The sequence below is a fragment of the Electrophorus electricus genome, chromosome 23 (genome assembly GCF_013358815.1).
Source record: "Electrophorus electricus isolate fEleEle1 chromosome 23, fEleEle1.pri, whole genome shotgun sequence".
NCBI classification, from domain to species: domain Eukaryota; kingdom Metazoa; phylum Chordata; class Actinopteri; order Gymnotiformes; family Gymnotidae; genus Electrophorus; species Electrophorus electricus.
This window is the reverse complement of record NC_049557.1, coordinates 6,440,013-6,465,494: the sequence shown is the minus strand read 5'-3', so window position 1 is coordinate 6,465,494 and position 25,482 is coordinate 6,440,013. Positions and strand designations below refer to the sequence as shown.

General features: G+C 39.1%; 2 protein-coding genes across 2 annotated transcripts; both read right to left on the bottom strand.

Moving 5' to 3' along the window:
* Window positions 1-11,723: 11,723 nt before the first annotated feature.
* On the bottom strand, window positions 11,724-15,307 carry LOC113589457 (thyrotropin-releasing hormone receptor). Its single transcript, XM_027029125.2, has 3 exons — window positions 15,249-15,307; window positions 14,157-15,046; window positions 11,724-13,530 (listed from the first exon to the last, which is right to left on the bottom strand). The coding sequence occupies exons 2-3, from the start codon at window positions 15,024-15,026 to the stop codon at window positions 13,108-13,110; spliced, it is 1,293 nt and encodes a 430-aa protein (XP_026884926.2). The 5' UTR covers window positions 15,027-15,046; window positions 15,249-15,307; the 3' UTR covers window positions 11,724-13,107.
* Window positions 15,308-19,363: 4,056 nt separating this feature from the next.
* Window positions 19,364-21,296, bottom strand: ocstamp (osteoclast stimulatory transmembrane protein). The gene is made up of 3 exons (XM_027029103.2): window positions 21,292-21,296; window positions 20,157-21,156; window positions 19,364-19,860 (listed from the first exon to the last, which is right to left on the bottom strand). The coding sequence occupies exons 1-3, from the start codon at window positions 21,294-21,296 to the stop codon at window positions 19,492-19,494; spliced, it is 1,374 nt and encodes a 457-aa protein (XP_026884904.2). The 3' UTR covers window positions 19,364-19,491.
* Between the last annotated feature and the right edge of the window lie 4,186 nt (window positions 21,297-25,482).

Sequence of the window (25,482 nt, the reverse complement as noted above, 5' to 3'; positions counted from 1 at the left end):
TTAGATATAACAATTCAAAAACATTGTCCTAGATCAACAACCTTTTTGCTAATTTAACAGCTCTATTTTACAATTCTTGATCAGGTGTTTTGTGTTGTGTGACCAATTGAGATCCTCACTGATGTACACACTAAGGAATTTGGAATTTAAATCAGTAAGTATAAAGATACTATCACCCACCATGAGGACCACCATGAAACTATTACAACACCAGCATTAATATCAATATGTTAGTGAGTCACTCCTTGACACTGGTTTAACTGTCTGTTGAGCTTTTCATAGAGGGTTTGATTTGTTTATCAGTTTATTGGGACTCATGTAATTGGACTGCTTCTTTTGTTATGGTTCTTGTTTCACTTTTCAGTGACCCATTATCCACAAGGGCTGTGACCCCAGTGGTTTGGTGTCAAATGGTCCCTTGGTATGCATCCTGTGTCTTTTGTTTTGCCTTCTTCTGCCTCTTATGATTTTACACCATGCAGAAAAGCTTGTTGGAGGTCGTCGGAGGTTATTAGCACTTCACTCTTTCCCTGGTTTTCTTTGCCTTTTGGAATTCAGCCTACAGTGGCTGTCCTACAGTGACTGGAATACAGTGGCTGGCCTACATTGGCTGGCCTACTTTGGCTGAACTACAGTGGCTGTCCTACAGTGGCTGGCCTACAGTGGCTGGCCTACAGTGGCTGAACTACAGTGGCTGGCCTACAGTGGCTGGCCTACTTTGGCTGAACTACAGTGACTGGCCTACAGTGGCTGGCCCACAGTGGCTGAACTACAGTGGCTGGACTACAGTGGCTGGCCCACAGTGGCTAGACTACAGTGTCAGGACTGCGGTGGCTGGACTACAGTGGCTGGTCTGTGGCTTTCTCTCATCCTACTATGCAGCCCACCATCCACCCATCATCTCATCTCCTCCTGGCTGGTTTGCCAATTTGCTGTGAAGAGATTTCTCCTCCAGTTTAGGCTGAAGTGAAGAACAACGCAATTCCGTCTCGGCAGGAAAAGCTAAAAGCTTTTTAATAGTTTGTGTTAATCTTAATACCCAAAAAGTGTTTGCAGAGGGAAAACTTTCTCATTGTGTCTGAATGGCTTGGAATTATCTCTTGCCCACCGTTTCTTGCTATTGGTTCATCTAATTGGTTTTGCCCACTTTTACTATTCTTATATCAATACTTGATATCATGCTGTACCTTTATGTATCTACCAGGGGCTTACACATAATACATAATACCTTGAGGAATTTTTAACTATTTCAGTGAAGAGGTTCCTGCTGATATATATGCACATATCTGTATTTTGTTTGGGTCAGAACAGAGTATGTTCCCTTTGTAAAGTTTGTACGACTTAACAGCATTAGACAGACTTCTCTTAGCTTCTCTGAGCTCAGATAACATTTCTCAAAGAGAGGAATTAATGTATTTTTTATCATACTTTAATGCCAAATCATACACATTTCTTGATCAGTCCACAAATATAAAATCATATATTCTGATTTTCCCACACAGGTAAATCAATGCTATACACTGCATACATCCATTTAGATTACCTGTGCAAATAATATAAACGGCATATGACATACTCAGCATGTTATAAACATACTGCTGCCGTTTATGGTTAAGCATTTAGCTGTGAACCTATGCTTGCTTTAAACTCATGAGTTCAAGTGTTTGGTTTGAGTCATCTCTATTTTTTCATAAATGCGCATTATGGGAAATGCATATGGTTGAGTATTAACCTTGGTTTGAGTAAAAGGTGTGTACCAAAGCTATTAATGTACCTGGGTAGAAAATTGGTGCCCAAGCTTGTACTGTATCCTGGCTTGTACTGGATATTGTATTAATGTACTGGCTACAAATAATTCATGTTAATGTACTGTTAATTATTGTACTGGCTTCAAATCTGATAAGACTAATATAAAACATATCTTAGGCAAAGTGTTAAGAAGTTTCATAGTAATAAGACAATTAGGTTATATGTCGTTTTATACTCTAATTTAGAGAATTACACGCCCTACTTCTGTCTTTACATGCGCATAGAATACATCCTGAGATCTATCACCTCAGGGGAGGTTTTTGCCAAAAAATAAAAAAAGAAAAGTTACAAGAACCATAAAGTAGACTCAAATATAGTTGATTGAAATAGAAATAAACTATTAAAAAATTAATAAAAATTCTAATGATAATTAAAAATATATATATTTTGAATAAAAATTCAACAAGTTAATTAAAGTTCATAAAATCAAATTAAATGTCACGGTGACTTGTGACTTGCCCCTGTCTCTTTCACTCACACACTATCACACACACACACACACACACACACACACACTTTCCCCACTCCCAATCACCTGACTATTGATTGATTGTTTGCACCTGTGCCATGTTTGCCTCCTTTGTTGTAAAGCCACCAGGAACACTTTGCCCCTCATTCCTGCATGCAAAGGAAGCCCCTGAGTAATGCCGCTGATCTGCTACATCGCTAGCCCTTGAGAACTACTGCCAGCGATATTTGCACTCAGCAGTAAGTTATTTTATTGCAACGGAGGATAAAGACATTCCATTCCCACATTTGCATCTTACTCCCTCCCTGCCAAAATCAGAAACAAAAGTGTTGAGATGAAAGAAAATAAAGACAGAATAAAATATGAATTAAAAGAAATAAAAGTGCACTGTAGTAATGAAAAGTTAAAATGTAATGAAAAGTTAAAAGTGCTAAGAGAACAGTATTTAAACTGAGCCGAAGTCCTGGCCAAATAAGAGCGTTTTTAATTTAGTTTTAAAAGCATGTTATGTTGGGTCTCTTCAAATATTCTTTGACAACTGGTTTCATTTAAAAATGTCATAATCGCTAAATGCAATTACTAATGAATCAGAGTTTTGCTCGGCTCATAATGTTGCGGCATATCAGATACAGTTTACTTACTAAGTTTCTACATACCAAGCATGAGGATGCTATACAGTGACACCTGTCATTCGTGTGGAGGATATCCAGTATATGAAGATATAAAAGATTTTAGTAAATTTAGCAAATACTATTAATAAAAGCATAAACACTTTAGTTATATTTCAGTCCTCATCATGAAATAGTTCCAATCTTTTTTTAAGTGAGTTTCAACAACCATTGAAATGCAAGAATACCCCAGAATTCCACAACAAATTAACATGTCATTCCATCCCCTGGTTCTGGGGTTAAGTCAGGGGCTTACAGAAGCCAGCTCTCTCCCTATGATTGCCCATAAACCTGGTGAGCATGCACAATGGACAGACTGTCATTTTTGTTGCCGGCCTCTTAAAAGAAAAATGGATCAGCTGTTTCGGGTAAGCTCTCAGCTACTCTCCACAGTCCCCTGATGCTGGACCCACAGTTCTCGGAGGGTCGCATGCCCCATGCAGACATGCTTTCGCTGCAGCACAGGTAGCAGAAAGGCTGCCTGTGCATTTTAACAAGGAATAGATGGGGTTGTGCTTGGGCAGCACTTAAGAAACGCTGCCCCAGACATAGCATGGCAATCTGATGTACAGAGCAATAGCACTGGCCTTCTCACATGGTCCCACTGCCTCCTTTGCTTTCATTTAGGTTTCTGACTGAGTTGGTGGGAGCTGGCCAGCACATGAGTACTACAGCCTCATTATTTGAGGCTGATGGAAGATTCATGCAGGGCTTTGAGGGTCCTCTTTTGCAGTGATCTTCAGATGAGACAACTCAGAGTTTTGAGCTGGGCTGCACTCTGATGGGCCCAAGCTGCTAGCCTAGCAGGGAGCAGATCAGATGCTTCTGGAGGATTCATAATGTATTAGTAACTGCAATGGCTTAAAAAGTTAAGAATACCTAATTTATATATATATATATATATATATATATATAATATATATATATATATATATATATATATATATATATATATATATAAAGAGAGAGAGAAGAGAGAGAGAGAGAGAGAGAGAGAGAGAGAGAGGCTATAGGAAAGTTGCATGGGGAGGAAACAAAAAGCAGCACTGACACTGGAATAACATGCAGGCCAAATACACAGTAGAAATAAAAGCGTATCATTACACAGGTTTTACAAACAAGGAGAGACAAGTCAGCAGTGTGGGTCTGTCATCTCTCTGAGGTGCAGTAGCAGGTGATTAGAAATAAGCAAACTTACTGAGATGACAGGACAAATGATCTGCTTAGGGTCCTCACTGTATATTAACTTTAAGGTGTGTGTGTGTGTGTGTGTGTGTGTGTGTGTGTGTGTGTGTGTGTGTGTGTGTATACCTGGCTGGTTTCCAGCTGTCATTCTATGTGTTCTTGGTGGCTTATTCCCATAGGAGCTGATATCTAAAATCATTTCAACCAGCTTGTGCTGTCTAAATAGCTTTAGGGCAGTTGTTTGATAAGCTATTTTTACCTGCCCCCAACACATGCATCAGGAGATAGCAAGACCAGACAGGGAGAAGCAAAGATGGAGAGAGAGAGATGGAAAGGGAGAGAGATGGAGAGAGATAGAGTGGTCATTTTTAATTTATGTGGTCGATATGTGGCTCCCTGTGCTTGGTCTCTTGTTCGTTTAAGTAAGGACCGCTCTGTGATTATTTGGGTCAGGCCTCATAATCGATCGCTTCATCTATTTTCAATCACATACAGCATGCAGCAGATGGACAGAGCTCGGAGAAAAAAATTAGGCCTGAAATCTGATGTTTCAGCCCTCCTGGGCTTGCATTCCAAACCTCTCAGGGAGAGAGGAAAAGACAAGGAAAGCCTCTGTGAATGCAGCACTAGTGACAGCAGATGAATGTTAAATGCCACGCTCATTCTCAACCTTTGTTGTTTTTGTATTCATGAGGCAACCCACTAGCCACTCAAGTGGACACAGTGGTTTTAAGCTGAAGTGTTGTGTTATAGATGCCGAAGTGGCCAACATAGGGCTCGGTTTGCAGACACAGAGGAACCTGGAAGGATTAGTATGCAGTAGGAGTATCTGCGTGATGTTAATTCTGCGTGGAGAGATGCCTGCATGTATTTGTAATACACGAGCTGTCTGAAGGTCCTCAGGCACATGCATAAACACCCATGCATATAATAGAAAGTTGTGACAAAGCTAGTTTTCGTATGATGTAGAGTCAAGCAGGTCAAGCTCACACCCTGCAGGGCCCATACATCCAACACTGCTCAATAAACTTAATAAATGCAAATGGAAAGCCAGGCCAATACAATACCAGGCATGCCAGATGAATACCTGGTGTGTTTTATGCAGGCATACACTACATGTGTTAATATCCCTGTTTGTTTTCCAGTTTGTGTGAGATAGTGTCCCAGACTGCATGTTGGCTGAATCACCAGTAAATGTTATTTTCCCATCTGGCGGGTGTTTACCCAGGTGTCTAACATGGGCAAGGAGCCTTCTTAACCATGGCCACTACTACAGCTACAGATTACACTGGTTTCAGACTCACAGCACCCAGAATCAGCCTGTGCATGCAGCAGCTTCTGTGTGCTCGCAGCTTCTGAGTGCAGTGTGAAGACAAGCAATGCTAATTTAGTAAGAAGCTTATACTCTTGTCTTAAGTAACACTGCTGTAAATGACCAGTTCTCTATGGCAGTCCTGCAGGATCCCTGCACCTTGGTTTCAATTTCACTTTTGTCTTTTATCTAACACACCTAAATTTCCTTGAATGGACCTGGGTTTGCGTCTGAGAAGTAACACACAGACACACACGGAGTGACTGATCATGCGTGAAGGTGATTATAAAAATAGAAGTACAAGCATCCAAATAAAATACACAAAAGAAACCTGTAAATGATCAAGCATGTGTACAGAATGTGTACGACCTTGTGGTGATAATATGCTTGATTTCTTACATGGCGTTCTTTGAAATGGCAGGTAACTGGTTTCAAGTGTTTTCTTTGAGGAGGTAGGCAGTGTCTTGAGAAGCTGCATGCTGAGAAAGCACACGCGTTAGCAGTGCAGTGGTCACCCAAAACCTGAGAACTGTTCATCCTAAAAGATCAACCACGTTCACACTAACAGCTCGCAGACTGAGGTCTTATGGTAAAATTTGTGCTGTGGCCTGGTGGTCAGGGAATGTGTTTACTGCCTGCAGGACTTGGGTTCAAGGCCAGGTGTGGTTGCTGTTCTCAGTCTTTGCCACACAGACAATAACCCAGGACATCAATAACTTGCTTATTGAAGAAAAGGCTTTATTAGCATTGCATTCATCAGTTTGGTTGTACTAACTTAAGGGGAAATAAAGGTCCGGCAATGATCAGTCCTGGTTATAATGACAGGGAAGACAGCTGTACACGTTTGCAAATTCAGCTCATTATTCTGCGGTGCTTCAGCATCAGTTTCTTGTTTCATCGTGATCACTATCATCATCCACATTATCATCATAATCACTTTTAGAGTGTAAAATCTGCTCTTCAGAGAGAACTGATTCTCTGCACTTCCTGATTGGGGCATGGACCGTTCCTCTGTAAGCACAGCTGTGCGGGCATGCTGCTAATGTTCAGCATTTCAGCAGCTGAAGCATTTGGAAGTAGAGCTCATGGGAAATCTTTCTCAGCAATTTCCCCTGACTTTCCCCTCCCCCATGTCTCCCGTTCTCTTGGCTTTGTTCTGTCTCGAGGCCCCTGTAGGTCCAACTCCTGCTTTTTCCTCCACCTATTGGAGTTATGGAGGATGTTATCAGTGCCTGCTGAGTCACAAGGGGCAAGAAAAAGCAGTCTGTTCAGATTCAGAATGTCTTATTTATATTTGCCTTTTTCCTCCAGATGCCAGCCCTTTAACTTCAAGAATGGGGCAATCTGAATATTATTAAGGTGTATAATGCCTTCGTGGACTGTGAGAACTACAGTCAGTATCAATGTGCACCCAAGAGCTCTCGAGGCGTTTTTAGAGTCTTTGTAGAGAACACAGACACACATGCACAACAACACTTGCCACATGAGGCAGTACAGAGGAGCTGGAGTAGTGCTTGGGGATGCATACATTATTGTGAGATGATTCAAGGGAAGTTATAAATAAAGTAATGCAAGGAAGCTCACCTTATCCTTCTCCATCTCCCGCTGATCTTTCCTTTTTGTCTCTGCGTCTGCTTGCCGCAGGATCTGTTTCAGACCTTATCCAGTTACTGTTCTAAGGCCTCAACAGAACGGACTAGTTATGAGGCGCATGGCCTTCAATATTTATTCAGTAACTACTCTGACATGGATGTTCGGGAAAGTCTTCCATCTTTCCTTCTCTCAGCGGTTAAAATGGGAGGAGGTCATGCAGGTATATTTAGATCTTTCTCCCCTAGGAGCTATGTGAAACCTTCTGTCTAGGTGATCCTGAGAGAGAGAGAGAGAGAGAGAGAGAGAGAGAGAGAGAGAGAGAGAGAGAGAGAGAGAGAGAGAGAGAGAGAATGAATGAAAGAAAGAAAATAATTAATGGCAAAATTAAAGTTTACGCTAGAAGTAGTATAAATAGAATATTTTTTTTGACTCAGCAATCAATTCAATCACTTATTTGTATAATGATGTATTATTCAAAGATTGACAGTTTTTACATAGAAAATAGAATAAATGTTTGGGGGGCAATGCTGTGTTCACCTTGTCATTCTTCATCATACTGACTAGGTGCTCAGATTTTAGTGAGGTACTTTATTCTCGTGCTGGTTCTTCAGGATGGTTCAAGGTGTCCTGGAGAGGTTGGGAACATTTCAAGAACCCTCTGAATTAATGACTATAATTCAAGTAAACAATGCAAGCAAACACTCTTGGCTGCCTGGTTACATGGCCATGATCAGCCATGGTCAATAGAGGGTTTTGGGGACTATAGAACAAATCAGTAATCTTCTGCAAACAATTCTGTATAGTGCTCCTCTCTTCTGAACACTCACTTTGCAAATATGATTCAGTACACAAAGACTGGCAATGCAGACTCAGTTATAGATCACATACAATTTCTGGCTCACTTATCATCTCCGCAGCACTTCAGTATATCTGAGTGTTGCCTGGAGGCTAGGACCAACATCCATACTGATATATTATCTTCTGCACCCCCTGATAACATCATGTCATACACCTAAAACATACACCTAAAAGAAACCTACCAGATTGTCTGTAAATCTTTTTTTTTTTTTTTTTCCAATTTAAAACCTAGTAATTAAATAGATAATAAATAATGGTGTACTCATGAAATAGATTATAAGATCCTTTATAAACAATTTCTGGAAGTATAATTGATGTGGATTTATTATGTTTTGTGGTTTCATTTACCTCAGTAGGAAAAGCTTTAGAAAAATCTAACCTCAGAAACCACCAATCTCAGGTACTTTTTCAGCTTTCATCTAGAGAAGATTGTCAAGTTCCTGTCTGATTTTGATTATGAAGGACTTATTACCAAATGAGTTGAATCAGGTGTGCTGGAGCAGGGATGATAAAGGACAAATCTTAGACACACTTACTCAGTTTCAAGATACTGTCATGTGCTCATGTGCCATGAACATTGGATAAAACGCATTGCTAATGTAGAGTGATGGCTCCTTTGCAGAATGGCTTCCACTTAATCACTTTATCTTAAAGAATAAAGTTGCATATTCCTGCCTGGGGATAAATTAATGAATTTTAAAAAATGGGAGAAAAAAAAACAAAACAAAAAAAAAAACTGTAGCCAGGGAAGCACCAAATTCAAGCTATAGCCAGAATGCAGTTTTTATTTTCTGGCTGTTTGTGTTCCATGACATAAATCTTTAGATCCAAATCATTTTAAACATGAATTCCAATTTTTTATAAATAATTTACAAATATTGTGTATCAATGCCATAAGGTACCTTTGGTGTATTTTGAGATATACCAAAATGTTTATTTGAAGAACACATGCATAACAATAATAATATAACAATATAACAGACCCAATGTTATAACAACAGAGTGGAATTAGCAAACTGCAAAAATAAATGCTCACTCTTCTTGGATTTATAATTAATCATGTTTGTATGAGTTTTTTGTTTTAAAGGGTATGCTAATTAGATGATGGAACACTATTAACCACACTAAATGCTCATTTTTATATTAGTTATGTTCTGAAAAAAGAAAAGAATGAAGTTTTAAAATGCAAGCTTATTAAGAGTTAAATGCAAAAGGTGTTGGCATTAAAATATTAAGGTGCCATGTACAAATAAAAAGTATCCTTTAGCTGGAGAGAGTTGAGTAATCACTTATTGTCTGCTTATTATACTGTGTGTTTGCTCTAGTGCAAATAACATGTTTTCCATGCAGGGTAAGACTACCCTATAAACAGAATAAAGCATAATCCGAGCCATGGGCCATCTCTGGCAGGGAGAGGGGCTTCATCTGCACCTCTTACTATGTCGTTTTTAATCTTTGAAATAAACAGCTGAAAGTTTATCACCTAAGGTGCTCTGTTTGCCTGGCATTCATTTTTATTTCATTAGTCACTGCAAAACACCCAAGAGATGGAAAATTTAGAGAACCTGAAAAAGAAGAAAGACCAGTCTTACACAAAAAAAAGACCAGTCTTACACAAAAGACCACTCTTACACAACAAAAGTCAAAAAGTCTTAAACAACACACATAGCTTGGTTCCATTAGTCTTCATCTAAATGAGAAGTGAATCTTGGCAAGTAAAGTAAAGTATGTAAAAAACAAGCATGAATGAACTAAATAGGTTTTCATATGAATTTTGGTTGCTATTTCCTCTCTGAAAAGTTCCCTTTTGGAGCTGGAAATGCCTTTATTCTTTTTTTAAAAAAGGTTTTTATAATGCTCGAGTAACATGAATCTAAACCCACAGTTTAATGAGCAAATATAAGTTATTCTAAACCAGTTTCATATATTCCATCTACTGCCTGTGTGCACTTTCCCATTATTTTCACTATAAGAAATTGCACTCTGACAGAAAACGAAACATCCTTCTTATGGTTTGCTGCCCAGAGGCTGTGCGCTTATTGAGAAAAAACTCTGAAGAACATTTCTTGTCACATGAGCACAGTATGGTAAATTATGTGTGTGCTGAGAAGCATCCTAGAAATGGCAAAGAAGTGACTGCTGCTTAACATGTAGTGTTAATGGGCTGTTTCAGTCATTATTTCAGTAATATAGAAATATAGAAAATATATATATAAAGGAGAACAGCTTTACTGGGAATTCGGCTGTATTAAAATACAACATAGGTGAGTGCAGAGAGTAGGAGAGAAGCAACTAAATGGAAATATGAAGAGACGATATCACAAATATGCTAATAAGTGCATGACTTGCAAACTTTCCATTGAGCCCAGACTTCAGTGGTCATATTTTGGGATCTAAGTAAGTACACCCCCATCTGCCCTTAACAATCCTGTGGCAAGACAAAATAGATGTGCAAAATGTGCATCTAATTAAAATTAGTAATTAGAGGAACATAGTGTCACGGAACGCTCACCTCTCGCGAGTCACGTGGTTGGCCCGCCACGTGCAATGGGAGGATCTGTTTGTGACCACGCCTGCACACCTGCACCGGGTTAGTGTTTCGTGTGTATATAAACCTGTGTCACGGAGTGCAGTGCTGTTGGTCTTTGATATGTCTGTCCTTGTAAATGGTTGTCTATGTTCACCCTTGTTAGATGTGTGTAGTTGTTCATGGGTTCTGTCACGTGTGAGTGCCATCGTTGTCTTTGTTCCATGTTGATTAAAGTCTGTCCACGTCAAAGGAGTCTGTGCGTCCTGCCCTTCGGCACTCGGGTCGTTACACATAGATTAATGTAATGGAATAAAAGAGTTTAAAACAACTCTTAAAAGTACATTTTGTTCAAAAGATTACTGCAGCAGATGCAACTGAGTAAATGTAGCACGTTACTTCCCACTTCTGGTACTATGGCAACTACACCATAGGGACAAAAACATCATTTGGTCCTATCCCCCTGTATGGGAAATCTTGTAGTAGTGACTGAGTGGTTGGCCTTTAGGACTCTCTTGGCATCTTGGCACCTCATGCCATATCGGTGTCCAGAGCAAGGAAAAGAACCGGACTAGAACTAAACATTTACAACCTTATGTCCCTGTGCAAACAGAATTTGTGGTATTGCATATTAATATTCAAATAAACAACGTAGTGAAATATTAATCTCCTTTAAATTTGTTTAGTGCATACTAAGTCATTTAATTTAACATTAGCATATTTATTACATTAGCATACTTTTAACATTAGCCATTTTAGCTATTGACTGAGTTCAAATAAAATTGTCAAGAATATTAACTCTATGCAAAATAAATTCACAAATTATCCTGAATAGCAAATTTACAGCCATTACAAAAGTAGTGCTTTCTTTTTCCAGCAAAAGCATAATAAAAATGACTTATTTTAAAGTTTCACATTCAGTTTGCATCTTCTCTCCATTTTGCTTTGCTGTTCTATTTTGTTCTTTTTCCAAGATAATATAAGACACATTGAGGAAAACTAGCCTGAAACTCTGTATGTGATAGTTATGTAAAAAATATAAAATAAATATAAAATATTTTAAAACAAATCCAGGGTAAAGGCATTCCTACAATAGAGAAAACCATAAAACATATCAACAAGAATGACAAGTATGTGAGCCTATTAAACAACTGGTCCCGTTATTAGCTCTGCTGGCATTAATATGTTATTTTGTGACTGTGAAATACTCTAACTGGAACTGATACACTACTGAAATTTTAAACAGTTTATTTATCTCTGACGCCGTTCATGAGGACAGACAATATATTCTCATAAATCACAATATATATTCATTATAAATACTACAATATTTACCTCCATTTCACAATAACTGTAATAACAAAAAGCTTCAACAGCTAAAAGTTAAGACATTTGAGCAATATACAATTATCATAAGTAGCAGCTATTCTCTTCAAATGTGTCAAAAACTGAGTGATTCCCCCCAAGCATAAATTTCTCAGCTTTAACAGATTGACCCATAAACTCTTGATGCACAGCTCCAAAGTGCATTGGTGGTTTTTAGTGTCAACGCTAGTGTAAATGCTCTCATCACTGTTATAGAGGCAATAGCTTTTCAACACAGTTATCCACATCAGCTGTTGCTGACCTCCTACCCTTCAGCTTATCAGGGTTCATGCTGCAGGGGCTACATTCAGGGTTAAACAAGTCAGCAGCAGTTTGAAGTCAGTTTGGTGTGATGTGTCAGTAGCTTGTTTTAAAACATTTACATGGACTTGTCATGCTTTTGCAAACAATAAGCATGTGAGGTTGTGCTAATGAGAGATTCATGCATTTCAACAAAAACTTATAAACACCTTTTCCGTAAATGCTTTTGATTCTGGAAAAAAGAAGAAGAAAAAAAATCACACCATAAAAGTGCTGCACATGTCCTGGTAACACTGGCAGTATCTTTCATATTCCTATAGAATAATGGCTTGCCACCAAACATTACACTTATCATCATGGTCATTTTTTACAGTTGATGTGAACTGATATGATACTGTGACTCTTAACGTTTTGAAGGCATTGTTTTGTTTGACCATTTTCTCATCAGATTTCAAAAGAATAAGCATTACTGGGTTGACTTCCAGCTTGGCAGTCTCTTTTCTCTAGCTGGCACTGTAAATCATCCAGTTTATGACTATGAACTGAAAATGATCCCATGCACATTTTTCTGTCTGTGCACACATGCATTCTAAGGTTTTATCAGGGCTAAAATGGTTAACAGCATGCAGAGGTGAAGCCACAATAAAATGCTGGAGACATGTGGCATGTCATCAAACCTTTGATTAAGGATCTCACATTTACTGTTTTGGGCATTCATTAGTGTTGCGGTTTATTGTGGTTTTGAAAGCTGTTAAATAACCTAAACAATGTATGTGTTGTTGACGCTTATACTGACTTTTTGCATGAGATAATATGTTTTCGCCCATCTCTTTTGCCCATACATAGTAATCATTTCACTTAATGTACTTACTTAATGTTCTGTCCTGTTTTAATAGAAGTATTTGTACCACCAAGATCCAGAGATCCAGTTAAAATTGGCAAATGTTTAAATCCCCATAATGAGTGTCTATAAGACCTTACCTCCCTTAAGCCCACCAGACATAGCCCTCCCCCCTAACTCAGAGAACACTGTGTCCTCCTCTCCATCTCTCAGCTTGTTTCAAGCAATACTAAACATGGTTGCGGTGTCCCCTCCTCCTGCCTGAGCTGAAAAGTTCACCCTCCTGGCAGGGACAGTGTAGGTGCTGACGAATTCCTGCTCCGTGTCATATTCGGGGCTTTCACGGGACGAGTCTTTGATGACGCTGTAGTAAACAGGGACACTGAACTTTGCTTCCTTCTCCTTCCCTCCAGGTCCCTCACAGTGGCAGAGTTTCTTGAAGGCTGTGCGGAACTTCTGTGACATGGCATTGTAGATGATGGGATTGATGGCACTGTTGGTGTAGATGCTCATACGGCAGAAGAGCAGGAACCAGGCATCCAGGTATGGAGGGTCCATGAGCGAGTTCACCACCACCAGCGTGCGATATGGCATCCACAGCAAGGCGAACAGCACCACCACTACGGCCAGCATCTTCGTAACCTACAGCCACATGGGAGAACAACAGCCCTGAACAACAGAGGACACTACAGAGGACACTAACAACACCACACTGTGAGGACAACTCATGACTAACTTCTATGTCTATGGCACTGAACTAATGACTGTTGAAATGGATAATGGACTTTGGATAAATATACTGAAAAAGCAATCTTGCTACTCTACAATCTCCCACCATTCATACCAGCCCATTCAAACATTATGCTGAGCCTTCAGGTTCATCTTTTAGTGGACTGAATAAAATTACTACAGGCCTCCATTTCCTATAAGAATATAAATTTCATGTTTTCAACATGACACCACTCCACTGCAAGGCTATGAAAAAAACTTTTTGTGCTAAATAATGATGTGCTTCTAGCCCCATGACACTTTAAACTGAAGTAAAAACTAAATTATATGCAAACAACTCAGCAAAACCCAAATTCAGAGTCAGATGAGAATATTGAAAACATATATATTTCCTAACCACCTTAATTACTTTAATATCATTGCTTGGCAATTGGTTATCAAGAAGGTTGCCTTTGAAATAACTTCCAGTGGGCTGAGGGAAAATTTGTGACATGAAATGTTATTTGCTATTTGATGCTTCTTTTGAAATAGTGCTGCACCTGTTTTCTGGAGGACACTGCACCCTTGTTTGGCTTGCAGGAGACCTTCACTGTGCTGTTTGTCCGTCCCTGATGGATGGAATCATTTCCTCTTTCTGACAAATTTGAGGGCAGTGGGTTCATGAACAGTATTCTGGCAATCAACCCATAGAGTACAGTAGCCACAATGAGGGGAATCACATAAAACAGTGTGAAGTCCAAAAAGTAAATTGGCATATAGAGGTTCCTTGAGACCCGGTAGCCACATCTGACAATGATCCCATTAGCATAAACCATCTCGTGTGTATCAACGAGGAAAAACCACATAATACAGTAGATGCAGGTGAAAATCCAAACACAGGCAATGATCTTCTTGGCTCTTGACACTGTGCATATGAACTGTGCCTTTATGGAGTGGCAAATCGCAATGTAGCGTTCGACGGTGAAAGCCGTGATGGAGCAAGAGGAAACATTGATGCCCAGGTATTGCAGGTAGGTTATGCACAAGCAGCCAGCATAGCCATAGATCCAAGATGAAACCACCTCTGAGATGTTGGGCAGTCCAGCAGCCAGGAGAACGATGAGGTCTGCAATGGCCAAGCTCACCAGATAGCAGTTGGTCGGAGTCATCATATGTTTGGTTCGGAGAACCACCAAGACCACCATAACATTGCCAGCTATTCCCACACCACAGATCAGCAGTGAAAGGAAAATGGTGATGACCTGGACTTCCAAAGAATTCTCAGGCATGTTGGCCAAAGGTTGACTGTTGGTGAAATTAGTGGCCGCGCTGATAGTCACGTTCTCCATAGTAGGACGCTGCTTTGAGTCCTGCACTGCTGAAGGAGGGTTCTCTGGAGAGATGTTTTTGATCTCTCTGATTTTCACCATCAGTTCACAGAGTAGAAATCCTGCAAGAAATATACAATCACAGAATAGAGGGACATTTTATTTCAGAGTTTTCCAAAAGAAAAAAAAAACCTTGAATTTCAGCAATTAATTAGCAGGTGTATAAATAGTATTTGGTTAAGGAACTCCATACCTTTCTGCTTTCAAGCTTATTGTCAATGTGTCCAGCAAAGAAATAAAAGGGAAAGAATTCTAACCACTTACCATGATTACTCCTTGATTTATGTGATTGAAAATCTTCTGGCGTTGTAGAAAGGAGCTGTGGTGGGGCCAGGATTGAGCACAGCACTGTTAACTTCCGAAATGTGTTCTTCTCCAGTGAAGTGCACCTCCTAATGAAGAAGCAGTATGCTGCAGAGTGCTAGCACTCCGTCTCAGCCTCCTCGTTTTCTCCGTCTCCCCCCCTCACTTTCTCTCGTCCTCTGTCAGCTTACCCGTTTTCCCCCTCTCTCCCTCTCTCTTTTGCCTCACTCTCTCACTCTCTCTTTTGCCTCACTCTCTCCCTCTCTCTTTTGCCTCACTCTCTCACTCTCTCTTTTGCCTCACTCTCTCACTCCTGCTCTTCTCCTTTTTTTCATCTTTTCCTTTAAAGCCATCCTTAATAACCCACTCTCATTATCATGCCTTGGTTTACACCCAAAAATGAAACCTCAGAGAAAACTAACTTAACTTTTACACATACAGATCTTAAGTCTTCAACACCTACGTGTTTCCATTCTATTCTATTCTATTTTCACATGATCTCCATGGTATCTAGTGAACAGCCTTGGTTCTTTGGGGAGGCTGATTTGGGAGCTATGTGCCATGCAACTATGCAGGACAATACTTTATGATAGTATGTGTTAAATGGGTTACTTGTGTTTCTACTCTATTATGCTCACTTGGTGATCAACTTAAAAATTATTATTTAGAAAATTACTACTTAATGATATTCATCAGGTGTGTCAGTGATGTTCATGCTAGGTGTACATTTAAAATAATGCCCCCCCACCACCACCACCCCACCCCACCCCAACCATCTGCCTCTGATGCATCCGTCTGTCTTTGATGCATGGATTTGTTATAATTCCTGTCTGTCTGTGCTGGTGGCGCCAAATAACTGCTGTAAATTAGGGTCCACACTTATTTCTGTGTGTGAGCTGTTAGTGTCGAGAGTGCTATAGCACAAGAGCCTTTCATTTGCTCTGCTGTCATAGTGTGAAAGGTTCCCACTACCCATTCCATTTACCTCATGTCTGCTTTCTATCCTCATACCCACCCCTAACGCCCACCCATCACCCCACACTCATACACAATTGCTGTAGCCCAGTGGGAGATAGGCTATTCTCTACACGGTTTACAAACAATTCCAGTGTAAAGAAAGAATGGAGCATTTGCATGTGCCATTTAGTGAGTGTTCAGAAGTCTGTCTATGAATTCCAGATAGAACATACACTTAGTTTGCATACATAACAAGCCAAGCCAATGAACAAAACAATACAATTGAAAATTATAAAATATGGTGTATAGTATTCCTTTTTGAGAGATTGGAGAAGACATAATTCAAATCAAATCTCCAAGAGGGAGTAACACAGTTGGATCATTTACAATGAAGGTGTTCAATAAAAGGGTCCCATATCTTCCTGAATGAGCCTGCATTAATATTTTATAATCTTTTCAAGTGTATAGAGGAAACCATTTTAGAAAGCCATGTATTAAATGAGAGAGGGAGTTCAGATTTCCAGTCCCCGAGAATAATCCTTTGTGCCAAGGTCATGCCGAACAACAATCTCCCAGCAGTGGGTGCCACTGAGTGTCTGGAAAATACAATAACTAATTAATTGATTAAAGGTCTATAGTCTGGTGGTTTGTGCATGAGTTCATAAAATGAATGTTCTTGAGGCTGTGTCAAAAAACTGTATATGCTATGTTTAACAAAGTCTGAAAATTTTATCTTGAGGAAAAGCAGAATAAAAATGAGCTTGAGGAAGATTAAACCTTATGTTCAGCCATGATAATGAAGCAAGGTTTGGACATAATCTATATTTTTTTGAGTTTCTACACCCATTTTTAAGATTAAAATACAATCTGTTTCAGGTGACCATTATCCAGATAGTTCAGCAGGGATTTATACAGTTCAGCAACAAACATCTCTCTTTGAATCAAAATTTAAATGCTTTTCATTTTACAAGTCTGAAAACCTACCACATTTAACTATATTTGTTAATACTTGTACAAAAAAACCCAACAAAAATATGGAAATGTCTTTACAAGTTTAAGAAAACAACTTCAAAGGAAATAATGACATGGATTAAAACAACAAGTTAAATATACACTTTACCATCCAAGTCAATTTCCAAGACAAGAACTGTATAAATCTGAGTGACTGGAAATGGCAAAACATGATGATAGCTGGCATGGTGAAGCTACTTTACCACATCAGTAAGGATGATCCATAGTGTTATAATAAATGAAGAATTAAAAACTACAATTAAGTTTTTTTTTTCAATATATTTAGCCAAACTGAGAATAAAATGGACAATTGATTCATATTGATTAATGTAATGAAATTTTGTATTTTTTTTACTAATACACAGAGAAAAATTTTTAACATCTTTTTAAGATATTTTATTTCTTTAAGCCAATGGTTACCAGTTACATTGTAATAGTAACCTCTACCACTGAAATCTCTTTATAGACAGTGGTCTAGTTAATTGGAGACCCAATATCATTCTCAAGTGATAATTCTCGATAATTCTTTTAATCAATCTCTAATTTTCACTCATTATTTTTATTAGCAGAATGTGATTAACTAACTCCTGGCACTCTTTCATTGGCTCACAAAATTAATAATCAGTCCCTCATAATTCCTCATTTTTGGAATATGAACAGAATGATCTATAAATATCAGCCACTTTATTAGAAACAGCATCTTGATGCCATGTTTATGTTTGCCTTGGTCACCGCTCAGTTTCTTACCACAGGGATGCCATTGGCTGAATGTTTGCAGATGACCCAGCAGTGATGCTGACCCCGGTGAAAACACTAATGTGTCAATAATACTTTGTAATACTAATGTGTCACTCAAATAATATTGGGTCATGGGGCATGCTGTGGTCAAAAACTGTGCAGTGATGCACAGAGAGTGACTGACTAACTGTGGACACTGTGGACAACAGATCCGCTATAGTCTAATTCATATCTTGGAGCTCTTATAAAATGCATCTCTAATAAACTGGCCAATTGGAATGGTGAACGGTAAGGAGGCGGATGCATGTGCAGAGAAGAGCGAGATTTATTAGGGGCAAATCCAGATCCAGAGTCGTTAGGGTAGTCCAGGGTCATAGAGCCAACATAGAGATTCCGAGAACGCATGACAACAAGCAAACAAAAACACGTGAAGGCAAACAGGGGAAGCAGGCTATAACAGAGGCTAGGAAAAACAGTCAGACTAGGATATGCAGAGTACAAACTTACGAGCATACAAACACAGGCTTTCGGACATTCAGTGAACAGCAAAGACACAAAGAACAAGACAGGGTTTAAATACATGAACTCAGTAATACTAGAAACAAGGAACAGGTGTGGAAAACCAAACGAAGGGCAGAGAAAACTAAACTATGGAATGGAACCAAAATGCAAGACAGGGAAACCATGGAAAAGGGAAGCCAGGCGGGACTAACTGTGACACCAATGCAACATTTTTATTTTTTATTTTTACTTCTGACATACATTAGCATTCAATTATTGCACAATGCAATTGACATTCTATGTGTATGATTTACTTATTCTGTAATTGAATTTTCTTCAGCAGGAAAATGATAGTAGATGTGTATTCATACATTTTTTTTTCTCCACTGTTCAGCTGTCCTGAAGATATGCAATAATATGAAACTCGTTTTAATCTGTTGGCGAAGATTTGTATCAAAACCCCTTCACAATTGCTTTCATTCACTTTCAAAATTACTTACTGCACTTTTCAAGTGTCACATTTGATTCTAAATTCATATGCAGCTGAACAGACCAGCTTGCATTATTATGGCTACAATTGGTGGCCTGGATATGTCTAAAATAAGGTTACTGACATCAAGTGGAGGATCAGAGTCATGACACCTTGCATTTGCAGCAAAGTTGTGGCAAAGTTGTATCCCAGGAATCATCATGTAATAACACATTTTTCTGTTACATTGTTATCATTAACTAATTCATTAATTCATTCTAAATAAATTATTTAACAAAGGTTCCATCTGCTATCCATCTGTTTTTGTATACTGTTTGTATGCCTTGTATATGTTAAATTTGAGCTCTCCGGTACAGGTCTACTTGATCACAGCCCAAAATTAAATTTCAGTGAGACTGCACTTAAAATCTGATGCCTGGCTTTATTCGTAGATCTAATCTCACTTTTCCTGACTTCTCTTTGTTGGTCTCTTGAAGCCTATAAAATTTGCATTAGCTGTCCTGAAGTCTACCTATTATTCCCTCTCATCTTTTCCTCCACACTTTTGGGTTCCGCTTCTGCATTCAGCCTCTTCTGTCGCTTCTTCTGGATCTTCTGGATAAGAAACCTAATTCTTTTCTCTTCCTGCTGCGGGAAGAAAGAGGAGGCCACTTTCCTGTGGAGGCGTTGGGCATAGGCCTGCAGGATGGCGAGGCAGTAGGCAAGAAGGTAGAGCAGACCCAGCAGGACAAGCACACCTGGCTTCAACTCGCTTGGCCTGGCCTCACACTGGGATGTGTCAGAGCTGACAGTGACATGGTATTCTTTGCTCACATCCACCAGCACCTGCTGCTTGCAGATCCTAAAAATTTCACAGATGGAATAAAGATATTCAACCTGGTAGAGAATAAATGAATGGAGAGAAGCAGAAGAACACAAATGATGTTAAACACATTTGAAGTAACTAGCAGATATGGAACATCAGCTAGCGATGAGAAGTGAAATGCTAATGTTCTTGGAGCTAAGAAAATGGCACTTTTTCATAGTTCACATGAAATTAGTGATTACTGTTCCTATGTCATGACAAGCATTATAGCCACCTATGTGACTAGCAGCAAGATGTATGCAAATATGAACAAAATGTTCATATTTTTGAATATTAGTTTAGACTTTGCTAAAATAGTGGGATCTACCTTAAAATCCATCTGTATGGTAATATCAGTCGATGGGATGTCCATAAGCCAAGGCCTAGCTGTTATAACAAGGTAATGTACAATGTAGTCGAGCAGTATCAGAATGGTGGTCATCAAAAGATAAAGTGTGATGAGTAGAATGGGAGTTAAACACTTGATCAGTTCTCTTTTTGCCAATTTAAAGCTGGTGGAGTTCATGCCGTTTTTCACGTCCTTGGCTTCAACGTGAATCCCTATATCAGCTGCCGTATTTCGCAGCAGCCCTGTGACGTAGATATTATCAAACCTCACTGATGTCAAGTATAACTTTAGGTACATGGTGGATTCCATGAGAAGATATAACACAAAAATAGTAGCAAGTATTCTGCTTGTGAGCAGTCTGACTTCCTCTAATTGCTGTTTGACTTTTGAAAAGTCCTCCTCTACGTCTTCGCTTAAGGTCCTCAAACGCTCTCTTAGCGTCAGAACATTGACATCCGTGGAGTGGTCAAAGATTTGTACATGCGGCACATCCATGAACATTTTATCTTTAGTCTTTTGAAGTTCAGTGGTCATGTTCTTGCTTAGGTCTAGATCTAATGAGTTGAGGAGACTGTGAGCAAGGTTCTCAGACATGCATTTCATGAGATGTGTAATAGTAGTTATATTCGTGACAATGTTAGGCAGGACATAAAGTGCCACAATCATTGCACACATGGACAGGACGAGTTTTCGTCCTTGTCTGGTGCCCAGTGTTGGAAACATCAGTGTGAAGGCACAGCGGAAAGGGTGAACAAGAAACAAAAGGATGGCTATGACCCCTGCATAGATGCCTGCAATGATGGCTGCAGGCTGCATTTCATACATCAGAAGCCCATTGAGCCAGTAGAAGAGCAGTGCACCCGTAACAGTGGAGATGGCAAGGCAGCAGAGCAGGAGGGTGAAGATCTGTGCACCATTCTTTGGAGTCGGAGTGGAGTAGGAGAACCAGAGGAACTCCACACTGTTCCTCACCGATGTTCTACCAGAAAGAAAAAATGAAAATGATGAGATAGCTTTGACAAATACAATTCTGTGGAGCAGGCAGTAGGTATGGCTCTGCTGTAAACCCCACTGCCATCATTGCCCCATGCCTACTACTCCGTAAAGGACTAACATCATAGTTTACACAGCGTTAGTCTGTCTGCGGATAAACCTGGTAATGGGCCCATGTTTCCAGGCTTTGTCCTAGAGTACTCGTGCACGGCACATTTTGACGGGGCAGGGAAAACACTACGGTGTGCAGTACAGGGCCTGAGCTGAGAAACACTGAGCTTGATTAGCTGGCATTTCCCTGAATAGACAGAGACTGACAGGAACTATGTTCTTCTCATGCAGTTAGATGGCCAGAAAAAAGATGTTGCTGTCAGCCAAATAACCATCTGTGCATATACATTTGAGCTATGGCATCTTGAAAGATAAATACTTTATGCTGCTTGACTGAAGTATACAGTATTTGAGTTGCTATTTTTAATTTAAATCCATTTTCACACCAGTGTTATAAAAACAGGAAAGAACTTTGTACATGTGATAAATAGTTATGGCCAGACTTTGCTTGCACAGATGATGAAGGACCTCTGCCTGAAACATGCTGCTTCTCTGATGAAGGACTTGAAACGTCCTCTGTTCAGGACTGCAAACCTTGGGTACTTCACTGCAATTTTGATTTTCTCACAAAGAGGCCACAAGGAAAGCAGGTACAGCCAAATACCTACAAAGAGTGAGGCAAGTCCTAGGAAATCAGCTGAATAAGGGACAAGATCCAGGCCATCAACATCTATGCTCTGCCAGTCGTCAGATACGTCATTATTACGTCATTGGCATAATAAGTTGGTCTAAGGATATAGAACAACAAGACAAGGAAGCTCCTCACAATAAATAGAGAATTTCATCCCAAATCCAGCACTCTGAGACTGTACACTAAGCAGAAGCGGGGGGAGGGGGGCATCAGAGCCACTATCCATGAAGATCCAGCTAAGATCCTACTAAGATCCAGGGGTGCACCAGGGTGATGGCCCCAAGTGATGAAGTGCTTAGTGAGTACATCAGACAACAGAAATCTGAAGAGAAGAAACCAAGAGAAGGCTTGCTGATCGGTTTGTTGAACACCTTCAGACCATCAGAATCAAGAATTTGTCATTTACAGTGGCAAGGCATTTTTAATACTAACAGACACTGCATTAATAACATATGTGTTTATATTGCCAGTTGTTGCTATGACAGCAATGAAATTAGGAAACTTAAAAAAGAACTGATCTACACTCCTGAAACTTTAGAACCCCATGGAATGAATGTTGTGATTTAAACAGCTACTTTTTTGGACCTCTGTCCAAAACATTCTGTTTCTCTTGTCTCTGGTACTCGGTGTACTACACACACAACCTGGAGTATAGTATACTCCAGTTACTCACCTGGAACCTTCTTGCCTTTGATCAAGCAATTAACATGTCAGTGCTTAATCAGGATTGTACATTCTTCAACTGCTGGACTATACCATCTTCTGTTTAGACAACCAATTGGTTACATGTGCTTGGGCTAAGACCAGGCTTACCAAACATATCACATTTGTTCGAGGGGTTTGAGAGACAGCCTTCCAAAGGGCTTCCAGGTCAGCTTCATTCCCAACAAAAATAACAACCACTACTAATTGTCAGTGTAGTTTACATAATTCCCAGGATAATTATAAGGCAAACAGTTAACAGCTACATTCAGAAAAACCATAAGATTAATGAAGAAAGATAATATTAAGACCAAGATTAAATATATTGCCTGCATAATTCTGATCCTACCCTACTCTGAATGCCAGGGTTTACTCAGACAATTTATAAGGAAAGTTCATAAGAAAAACAATCCTAGACATCCTATTGTAGCTGCTTGTTCTTGACCAACACAGATAATGTTTCAGTTTCTGGATGACATTTCTCAACCCACTGTTCCGTCCTTAACTAAATATGTTAAAGATTCTTGACACTTTTTACAAACACCTAAAAGAGTAAACACAACCTTCCGACTCTCTATTTCTTTCAAATTCATTAAAAGTTTATACTTCTTCATCCCTAATGAATATGGTTTATGAGCTTTACAAAAAAGAAAATGATTTTCAAAACCTTAAAACATTTTTAACATGTATGCTACTGTGACACTGCAATTTTTTTAAGGATCAATAAAGTCTTGTATTCAAATTGTAGTGAAGTACACAAGGTTTCCAGTTTCCACAAGATTTAAAAAAAAAACAAAAAAACTTCTGTGTCATACACAAGGTCAAAAACAGGACATCAGCTTCATCAGCTGTGCAAGCAAAATTCTTCTTTAAGTAAATGTATGAACTTCTATCTATCAATTATCTATGAACAAAGTAAATTTAAATATCTGTAAAGTAGGATGGCGCTGACTATACTTACTCTGGCATTATAATTTTGGTGGCACTATACTTGGTAAACAATAACACTGAGAGGAAGTCACATGACAAACCTGAAAGAATGCCATATATTCCTTGGGGTCATTTTGCAGTATGCAGGTTGATAGATGTGTCGATAGATGGATGGTTCGGTTAAAAGAGTCATATGGTAAAATGTCGCAGTGGCTACTGCACACACCGATGCATTCACATGTGAATACAGACCCATACATACAAACAAAAAAACCCTCATGATTCACAATCTTGCTCAAATTCACATGATAAATTCGCACACATGCTGACACATTGTGAATCCACAAACCCACTACATGCTGACGTGGTGAGTTCCTACAGAAAACAAAATAAAATATCTTCATTCTAAGTAACTACACTTACTGAGTAGCCCACCAGTTAATTTAAGCTTAAAACTTAAATAGACAGTTGGCAAGCAACATTTATCCAGGCATATAATAAAAGGGAAGTATGACACACAGACAGTTTAAAACTTTAACTTCTCTAAACAAAACTGGAATAAGTCCCAACATAACCTGAGTGACTCAGAAATTAATTCATATATTTGGAGGACATTTAGAATGAGAGAGAGAGAGAGAGAGAGAGAGAGAGAGAGAGAGAGAGAGAGAGAGAGAGAGAGAGAGAGAGCACAATCAAACCAAATAAATAAATAAATAAAATATAGTCCTTTATTCTTGAACATTAACATTGAATTCACCTTTCTACATTTTGCATATATTAAGCATTTCTGTGACTGTAATGCTTACTGGTAGACACAGCTTTTATTGATTGTTTACACTAAAATTAAAAATAACACAATTAGTGAAGCCCAGATCTGCACAACTATAAGCACCATCACGCCCTCATCGGCATGCAGTCAAGACCACATTCACACATCCAACAATCACAGTGCTCAATTAATTCCCCATTCCCAGTCATGCACTTACTGATTAGAACCCACACCTATTTTACCCCACAGGTGTTGATTCCCAAAGCTTTGCATTGGTTTTCTAAAGCCTAACGTCAAAATCGCTATCATCACTCTTCAGAGCTGTTTCCTGTGCTTCTTTATAAACGCAGTCTTTTGATCAAACTTTTGGCTCCTACATTCATGCCTTGCTCTTGCTTGACGAACATCTTATAACCACATTCTTAGCCTCAAACATTTGCAAAACACTACACAAAGTGTAGTTACTTTTGCACAAAGTAAAATACTAAATGTACTTCTCTACATTAGATACAGAAATGTAATATGATGTAATTTCTTTGCCATTTCAAAGCATTGCCTTTCAAAACGCCACACCTATGAATCAACTTATCAAACACAGACAACAGGTGTACAGACACTTGATTTGTAAACTTATCATTCATAAAAACTATAAAAAGGCAACAGGTGAGCTTATGTATTCTACAAAAATGGTTTGACATTGAAAGACGGTGAACAGAATTCAGCCACATCTTGGCAGACCTACATAGGCATGAATGCATAGAGGTAATGTAATGTACACTTCAGTACTGTGTTACTAACATACACTTTAGTATTGTGCAAATTACTGGTGACAGAGCTATTTTGAATGTCTCTGTCCAACATTTTACTAATATCACAATGCACACAAGGTCCTTACAACACAGCCCACATACTCATGTTTTATACAGGCTATAAGGGAAAATATATATTTCGATGGATCTGCTCTGGTACAAAACTAGTTTCATCAGCATCCCTTCCTCAAGTAATCCTTCCTCAATCCTCCCTGGTGGTAGGCTTATGAACCCCAGCCCTATGTCAGGATACCCCTCACTCAAGCTGAGCTTTTTTGCTACATGCTAAAAATATTCACTTGCTGGCCCTCTGTTAATCAGTGTATAATTTCCTACAGTTGGTTAAAAGAGCAATAAGGC

Bases quoted from the DNA above. Each gene is read 5' to 3' on its own strand.
- ocstamp (XM_027029103.2), bottom strand. The intron at 19,861-20,156 runs GTAGATCCCACT...ATTCTCTACCAG, and splicing joins CCATACAGATGGATTTTAAG to GTTGAATATCTTTATTCCAT.
- LOC113589457 (XM_027029125.2), bottom strand. From the start codon at position 15,026: ATGGTGAAAATCAGAGAGATCAAAAACATCTCTCCAGAGAACCCTCCT. The intron at 13,531-14,156 runs GTGCAGCACTAT...ATGTGGCTGTAG, and splicing joins CAGTGTCCTCCAGAAAACAG to GTTACGAAGATGCTGGCCGT.